Raw genomic sequence first — 8,939 nt, 5'->3', positions numbered from 1 at the left:
CATGTTTTATTATATTGTTTTGTTGGACCTTTAGTAAGTGTCGATATCGATCCATCGTCACTACTTCTACGGGGTTAGGCTAGATACTTACTGGGTACGCGTTGATTTACGTACTCATGCTGCACTTCTGCACTAAATGTGCAGGATCTGACAGGTTCATTGATGATCACCTTGGTGCGTAGGCGCACCTGTTGAGGAGACTTTATGTGAGCTGCATTCCAGGCTACGCATCGCAGTCCATCGAGTCTCTATTGTACTATTTATTTTATTCTGTCTTATTACATTCGGGATAGATGTTGTATTATTATTATATTCCTTAGAAAATGCTCATGCACTTGTGACACCGTATTTTGGGAGTTTTCTACGGGTTGTTCATTGTTGTAATTGTGTAAATTTTATTTTATACTATTCAATTAAGAAAAAATATGATTTCAAAATACTAAATGAGTAATTAAATTGGTAAATCACTGTTGGCTTGCCTGACGGCGGTGTTAGGCGCCATCACGACCTTTAGCGGATTTTAGGTCGTGACAGTTACAGACCGTTACAATCTTCCCTATTCTACAATTATGGTTCATTACTACTATATGATAATGATAATATATATTAAGAATGATAAAGTGAAGATGTAGATCCATAAGGATGATAATTTGATAGTGAAGAAACTCGAAGAGACAATGAAGATCCACAATAGGTGTCTGCTTTTTTTTTTTTTCAAGAATTTTTGTGTGAATTTACGAGTTAATGATAAGTTTAGTTTGCGACACCATTATTTGTCTATTACTTTGATGACTCTGTGGTTAGCTAGCTTTGAAGTTTAGCTTGGATATTACGTTCCAAGCTCTCAAGGTAATTTTTTTGCTCTTTGTCTTTTCTTTCATTTTTTATTTTGTAGTTATATGTTATATTTAGGTTTTTTTCGATTTAAAATACTATTATGTCTATTATATAGTTAATCGTCAAAAAGTTGCCTCACAAATGTGAGAGTAATAATAAATGCATAGACAAACCCGAAATCAATAATCATGTTAGTGCCTATATGTCATATGTGTTGCTAAATTCATATGATTACAAAGTTCAAAACTTACCTATGACTGTCGATTTACAAGATCAATCCCACTTTTCTCACCCTTGTCTTCAACCATTGTTATGTATTAGGTGCCATTTACTTTTGTCCTAGAATTTGTTTTCGTTTGTTTGTCAAATTTCTTTTAATCTTATAAATTTTGTTTCCTAAAATAATTTTAGAAATTATCCTTGTGTACTTGCATTTTCTATCTTATCTTTTCGTTTTGATTTTTAGGTACATTTCCCGGTCTTTCCCGGTTTGGAATGCGAATGCTAAATGGTGTTGCTTAGAAGATAATTTATCCTTTCTTAATAAAATAATAGTATAAAAATTGATATATACTTTAAAGAAAAGGAACCGGTTCATATTTCGTTTGATGGAGTTTGGTTTTATTTGCAGCATATTTCACATCTCATATTCCGGTTAATATTTTTGCTTTCTTAAACAAAAGAAACTTTGACGTTGTTCTAAAAATAGAATACACTGCGCATCTGACCTTTTAGAATAACGATAATGTATTAATCCTCTTCAAATATTAGAAACTTTCTCTAAGAAGTTTCTTCAACTAACTGTTCAAATATTTATTTCTATAAATTAAAGAGATCAGAATTCTTGATTCTTTTCTTACTTTACATGCTTATTAAAAAAAAAATAGTTTCACCTATATTAATCTATAAGAATTTGAAGAATAAAAAAGAATAAGTAAGATTTTTTGAAATATTTTACTATATATTTTAAAATGCAATAACGTATTTTATTATGCCGACAAATTAACTAGTTAAATGATAAGTGGGGGGGGGGGGGGGGGTGAGGGAATTGACAGAAGATATAGGGTCTTTTTAGGCAGCCTGTAAGAAGAAGAGCCAGAAATCCGTACAAACTGATACAGTACACTTTTACTTAAACCGCCTATGTTTAAAATTAGCACTAGCTCTATAAAGAAAAAAGAAACAAAATAAGTAACATCAATTAAATGACAAGTGGGGGAATAATTGACAGATTGACATATAGAATCATTTCAGGCAGCCTGTGAGAAGAGGCAGACATCCGCACAAACTGATATATTAATTGGAATTGTACATTTTTACACAAGCAGCCTATTGTTTACTACTTAATACATTAGTGCATCTTATCGCATTTCAATAGCGACCTAACTTTATTAATTTACTGATTACTAATGGCCCTTATGTTCTAAGCTTAATCCTATAAAGTCAATTCAACAGTTGGTGGCTTAAGAAGAGTAGTGTGTAGTGAGTGAACATGGAATCTAGAATGCTGTGGCCTTATTCTCCACATCTAATCTTGCTTTCATGGTTTCTTTCGGCTCATCACTTCTGTTTCTTAGCCGTAGCGCAAAGATCCACTTACATTGTCCATTTGGACAAATCCTTAATGCCTAATATCTTTGCTGATTACCATCATTGGCATTCTTCCACCATTGATTCCATTAAAGCTGCTGCTCCTTCAACAGTAGACAGATTCCACTCTGCTCCAAAATTTGTTTACTCTTATGACAATGTATTTCATGGCTTCAGTGCTGTTTTGTCCCAAGATGAACTGCAAGCTTTGAAGAAGTTACCAGGTTTCATTTCAGCATACAAAGATAGAACTGTGGAACCTCACACTACCTACACATCTGATTTCCTCAAGCTCAATCCTTCATCTGGGCTATGGCCGGCTTCTGGTTTAGGCCAAGATGTGATCATTGGTGTTCTTGACTCTGGCATCTGGCCCGAATCTGCGAGTTTCCGAGATGATGGTATGCCTGAAGTCCCCAAACGATGGAAAGGAATTTGCAAGCCCGGCACTCAGTTTAATATTTCTATGTGCAACAGAAAACTCATTGGGGCTAATTACTTCAATAAAGGAATATTGGCTAGTGATCCCACTGTGAACATTTCGATGAATTCTGCCAGGGATACTGATGGTCACGGCTCACATTCCGCTTCCATTGCTGCTGGGAACTTTGCAAAATGTGTTTCCCATTTTGGATATGCAGCAGGTACAGCAAGAGGAGTTGCGCCACGAGCTAGGCTAGCTGTATACAAGTTTAGCTTTAATAAAGGAGCCTTTACTTCAGATCTGATTGCTGCTATGGACCAAGCTGTTGCGGATGGTGTTGATATAATATCCATTTCTTATGGGTACCGTTTCATTCCCTTGTAAGAAGATGCTATATCAATTGCTTCTTTTGGAGCTATGATGAAGGGAGTGCTAGTTTCTGCTTCAGCTGGAAATCGAGGTCCAAGCGTGGGAAGCTTAGGCAACGGATCTCCATGGATCTTGTGCGTGGCATCAGGCTACACGGACCGGACATTTGCAGGAACTTTGACTTTGGGCAATGACTTAAAAATTAGGGGATGGAGCTTGTTTCCTGCAAGAGCCTTTGTCAGGGATTCACTGGTGATTTACAACAAGACTCTAGCCGCTTGCTCTTCTGACGAATTGTTATCACAAGTACCTGATCCCGAACAGACAATCATTATATGTGTTGATAATGGTGATTTCTCTGTTCAAATGCGTATTGTCACTCGATCAAGACTTCGGGCAGGCATCTTTATCTCTCAAGATCCAGGAGTGCTCAGGTCTGCTTGTTTTTCCTACCCGGGAGTTGTGATTGACAAAAAGGAAGGGAAGCAAGTCATCAATTACGTTAAAAGCAGTGTTTCTCCCACGGCCACCATCACGTTCCAAGAAACATATGTGGATGTAGAAAGGCCAGCCCCAGTTCTTGCTGGAAGCTCAGCACGAGGGCCCTCCAGAAGCTACTTGGGAATCGCAAAGCCAGACATTATGGCACCAGGGGTACTGATTCTTGCAGCTGTCCCTCCTAATCTCTTTTCAGAAAGCATTGGGACAAATATAGGATTATCTACTGATTACGAGCTTAAATCAGGCACATCCATGGCTGCACCACATGCTGCTGGAATTGCAGCAATGCTAAAAGGGGCACATCCTGAATGGAGTCCTTCAGCTATTCGCTCCGCCATGATGACCACAGCAAACCATTTGGATAATACCCAAAAACCTATTAGAGAGGACGATGGCATGGTAGCCACGCCCCTAGACATGGGTGCAGGGCAAGTTAATCCGAACAAAGCTCTTGATCCCGGCCTAGTATATGATGCTACTCCACAAGATTACATAAATCTTATATGCTCAATGAATTTCACAGAAGAGCAATTTAAAACTTTTGCAAGATCGTCAGCCAATTACAACAACTGCTCAAGTCCATCTGCTGATCTCAATTATCCATCATTCATTGCCTTGTATCCGTTCAGTCTCGAGGGAAACTTCACCTGGTTGAAGCAGAAATTCAGGAGGACCCTTACAAATGTTGGTAAAGGTGGAGCAACTTATAAAGTAAAGATAGAAACTCCAAAGAATTCCACAGTTTCAGTGTCTCCAAAAACATTGGTGTTCAAGAAGAAAAATGAGAAGAAAAGCTATACTTTGACAATTCGGTATATAGGTGACGAGAATCAGAGTCATCATGTTGGGTCTATCACTTGGGTTGAAGAGAATGGTAACCACTCTGTTAGGAGTCCTATAGTCACATCTCCCATTATTGAGGTCTGGGGTATTGATGATTAGGACGGTAGATCTAGGATTTAAGCTCTATGGATTCAATCTTTAAGGGTTTTTTTTTTTTTTTTTCATTCAACCCATTCTATTTCTAAAATGATAGATTCATATCTACTATTTGTTGCATTTTTAATTGATTTTTATACATAATTTTATGTTTCGTATTGAAAGTACTTGGTTTAGATAAATCAGGTATAGCTACTTTAGATTTGCATCTATTAGATTATGTATACTGAATAAGAGAGTTTTTGTCCTATCCAGAAGACATTGGAATAAATCATGTATGCGCTATAAGCAACTTTAAGCCTTGAAACGCCCCAATATCACTGATTTTATCCCTTAGAACTTTTTGATCAAATAAAGAAGGGGGTTACAAGTAAAATCAACAATGTTGATACACACAAAAAAAATCCAGGAAACACGTTAGATAAACATATATGTTTATTCCAATGTCCTACCCAATAGACATTGGAAAACATTTACTAGTCAATTGCAGCAATGTTCAGAGCATATGAACACTTGCTTGAAACAAGCACTTTTACCCAAATCAATGGAGAGGTCAAAGGGTAAGGTTGAATTGAGAGGGAAGTCGCCACAAAGAACTTAAGGTATTGATATTTGTCGCCATGGAATCGAATGGAATATTGGCAAAGGTACAGAAATTAATCTCTGGCTGGACCAGTGGATTCTTTCCTCTGTAATCTTATTCAATGCTCTCTTCAACAACATGACATACCTTGTAAGGTTAAATATGCACGTAACGCTTGTATTACCTCCAACTTAAAGCAAAAGACTTTACCTTTTGCTTTTGCTCTTCCCCATATCTCTGTTACAACAAGGGACACCTACTACTGGGAAACTAAAACTGTACGGCGGGTTTACTACAAAATTTGCCTACGCCGACCAAAAAAAAAAAAAGTTTTCTTTATTTTCTTCGATTCAAAGTGTAATTATCTTAGGAGATAATTTTCTCCCAAATAAAACTTTGTATCGGATTCATACAATCTTTATTACTTGGTGATGTAACAGTAACTATATTATCATCCTTAGATTAAAAACGAAAAAAAGGAGTAAGGTTAAAGAGCTTTTTTATTTTTATTTTGATCTTACCTTATTTTTAACTACTTCGTAGTACTAGGTGAAAACGTTAGAAAAAGAGAAATGTGCACTACTCCCAAAAATTAGGTCAAAAAATTAAAAGCGAATTGGAACTACTGGTAATTACTGACGTAAAAGCATAAAAGAACTGTTGACAACGCAATAGGTGCTGCAAGCAAGTGTTCTATACTAGGATATTTGCTGCAATTTGCTAGCAAATTTATCATCATTATTAATTTGGGATAGGCACAGACAATTCATACAGTATAGTACATGATTTCCCGTCTAGCTTTCCCTTTGTTCTTGTGTTTGGTACTTCCAATTCAAGAATCTGATGGTCCTATGCATCCCAAGGCAAAACATTTCATAAGGTAGCGCAACTTATGACCAGATCTCAATAATGGGAGATGTCACTATGGGACTCCTAACAGAATGGTTTCCATTCTCTTCAACCCAAGTGATGGACCCAACGTTTCTACTTTGACCCTCATCACCTAAATAACGAATTGTCAAAGTATAACTTTGTTTCTCATTTTTCTTCTTGAACACCAAAGTTTGTGGTGACACTGAAACTGTAGAGTTCTTGGGAGCTTTTAGTTTAGCTTTATAAGTAGCTGCACCTTGACCAACATTTGTTACTGTCCTCCTGAATTTCTGTTCCAACAATGTGAAGGGTCCCTCGAGCGGGTACAATGCAATGAATGAAGGGTAATTGAGATCGGCTGATGGATTTGAGCAGTTGTGGTTGTCTGATGATCTTGCAATTGTCTTGAATTGCTCTTCGGTAAAATTCAGAGAGCATAGAAGATTTACGTAATCTTGTGGAGTAGCATCGTATACTAGGCCAGGATCAAGCGCTCTGTTGGGATCAACGTGTCCTGCTCCCATGTCTAGGGGTGTGGCGGCCTTGTTAATGTCCGAGTCTTTAATAGGTTTTCGGGTATTATCCAAAGGATCTGCTGTGGTCATCATGGCAGAGCGAATAGCTGAAGGACTCCATTCAGGATGCGCGCCTTTGAGCATCGCTGCAATTCCAGCTGCATGTGGTGCAGCCATGGATGTGCCTGATTCAAGAATATAATCAGTGGATAATTCTATGTTCGCCCCAATACTCGTGGCAAATACGTTTGGTGGATATGCTGCAAGAATTAGTACCCCTGGTGCCAATATATCTGGCTTCGCAATTCCCAAGTAGCTTCTGGAGGGGCCTCGTGCCGAGGATGCAGCAACAACTGGTGCTGGCTTTGCATCCAGATACGTCTCTTGGAACGTGATGCTGGCTGTGGTATCGACAGTATTTTTTACATAATTGATGACTTGTTTCCCTTCCTTTTTGTTAATTACGACTCCAGGGTTGGGAAATGTAGCAGACCTGAATACTCCTGGATCCTCAGAAATAAAGATGCCTGCTTTAACTCTTGCTCGAGTGACAATACGCATTTGATCAGAGAAATCCCCATTATCTTCACATATAATGATGGTACGTTCCGGATCAGATAGTTGTGATAATAATTCTTCCGAATTGCAATCAGCTAGAGTCTTGTTGTAAATCACTGTTGAATCCTTAACAATGGCTCTTGCAGGAAACAAGCTCCACCCTCTAATTTTTAAGCCATTGCCCAAAGTCAAAGTACCTGCAAACGTCCTGTCAGTGTGGCCTGATGCCACGCACAAGATCCATGGAGATCCGTTGTTTAAACTTCCAATCCCCGGGCCTCGATTTCCAGCTGAAGCAGAAACTAGCACTCCCTTCATCATAGCGCCAAAAGAAGCGATGGATATAGAATCCTCATACAAGGGAATGAAACGGAACCCATAAGAAATGGATATCATATCAACACCGTCCGCCACAGCTTGGTCCATAGCAGCAATTAAATCTGAAGTAAAAGTTCCTTCATTAAAGCTAAACTTGTACACAGCTAGCCTTGCTCGTGGCGCGACTCCTCTTGCTGTTCCTGGTGCATATCCAAAATGGGAAACACCTTTGGCGAAATTCCCACCAGCAATGGAAGCAACGTGTGTACCATGACCATCAGTATCCCTGGCAGAATTCATGGAAATGTTCACAGTTGGATCATTAGCCAAAATTCCCTTATTGAAGTAATTAGCACCAATGAGTTTTCTGTTACACAATGAAGTGTTAAACTGTGTGCCGGACTTGCAAATTCCTTTCCACCTTTTGGGGACTTCAGGCATACCATCATCTCGAAAACTCGCAGATTCAGGCCAGATGCCAGAGTCAAGAACACCAATGATCACATCTTGGCCTAAACCAGAAGCAGGCCATAGCCCAGATGAAGGATTGAGCTTGAGGAAATCAGATGTGTGGGTAGTTTGAGGTTCCACAGTTCTATCTTTGTAAGCTGAAACAAAACCAGGTAACTTCTTCAAAGCTTCTAGTTCATCCTGTGACAAAACAGCACTGAAGCCATGAAATACATAGTCATAAGAGTAAACAAGTTTTGGAGCAGAGTGGAATCTGTCTACTGATGAAGGAACTGCAGCTTTAATGGAATCAATAGTGGAAGAATGCCAATGATGGTGATCAGCAAAGATATTAGGCATTAAGGATTTGTCCAAATGGACAATGTAAGTGGATCTTTGTGCTGTCGCTAACAAACAGAAGACATGAGCAGAAAGAAACCATGAAAGGAAAAGAAGATGAAAATAAGGCAACCCCATCTTAGATCTTTGTGTTGACTACACACTACACTTCTTAAGCCACCACAGATTCAAGTGATTTTATAGGATTATGCAAGCAGCATTTGGTTCTTGCAATAATCTATATTGCTATTCAAGTAGGGAATGAAATGAGCTAAAAAGGGTACTAAAGTATAGTAAAGAAAGGCGGCTAAGCTTTGGGTATAAGTGAAATGAACCTATAAAGTATCAGCTTGTATAGATGTCTGGTTCTTCTCACTGGTTGGAAAGAACCAATAATGTCAATTTGCAAACATGGCCCCACTTGTTATCCATTGAATATGTTATTTACTACTATATGATTTCTTGTTTTCTTAAATATTATTTTAATGATCTTGTGAGGCCAGATAAGAAAGAATTATGATAAACTAAGTCAAATGTAATCTCTTTTAAGCAAAAGAAAAGTCAATAATGAAAGGTGTTGCTTTCACTCTTTCTCCATTATCAAATATTCCATGTTAGGATATGCTCCTTTAGCTTCTGGATA

The 8,939-nt window shown here is 38.2% G+C and overlaps 1 protein-coding gene and 1 pseudogene across 1 annotated transcript; one reads left to right on the top strand and one right to left on the bottom strand.

Annotated features, from left to right (window-relative positions):
• Nucleotides 1-2,328: 2,328 nt before the first annotated feature.
• Nucleotides 2,329-4,748, top strand: LOC104113169 (subtilisin-like protease SBT3; annotated as a pseudogene).
• A 1,186-nt stretch (nt 4,749-5,934) lies between these two features.
• On the bottom strand, nt 5,935-8,620 carry LOC104113170 (subtilisin-like protease SBT3). Its single transcript, XM_070187072.1, has one exon. The coding sequence runs from the start codon at nt 8,432-8,434 to the stop codon at nt 6,134-6,136; it is 2,301 nt and encodes a 766-aa protein (XP_070043173.1). The 5' UTR covers nt 8,435-8,620; the 3' UTR covers nt 5,935-6,133.
• Nucleotides 8,621-8,939: the final 319 nt, after the last annotated feature.

This window comes from Nicotiana tomentosiformis, chromosome 1 (genome assembly GCF_000390325.3).
Source record: "Nicotiana tomentosiformis chromosome 1, ASM39032v3, whole genome shotgun sequence".
In the NCBI taxonomy this organism is placed as follows: domain Eukaryota; kingdom Viridiplantae; phylum Streptophyta; class Magnoliopsida; order Solanales; family Solanaceae; genus Nicotiana; species Nicotiana tomentosiformis.
The sequence above is the reverse complement of the archived record's forward strand: the minus strand, read 5'-3'. Positions and strand labels throughout refer to the sequence as shown.

Coding starts and splice junctions, on each gene's coding strand:
- LOC104113170 (XM_070187072.1), bottom strand. CDS start 8,434: ATGGGGTTGCCTTATTTTCATCTTCTTTTCCTTTCATGGTTTCTTTCT.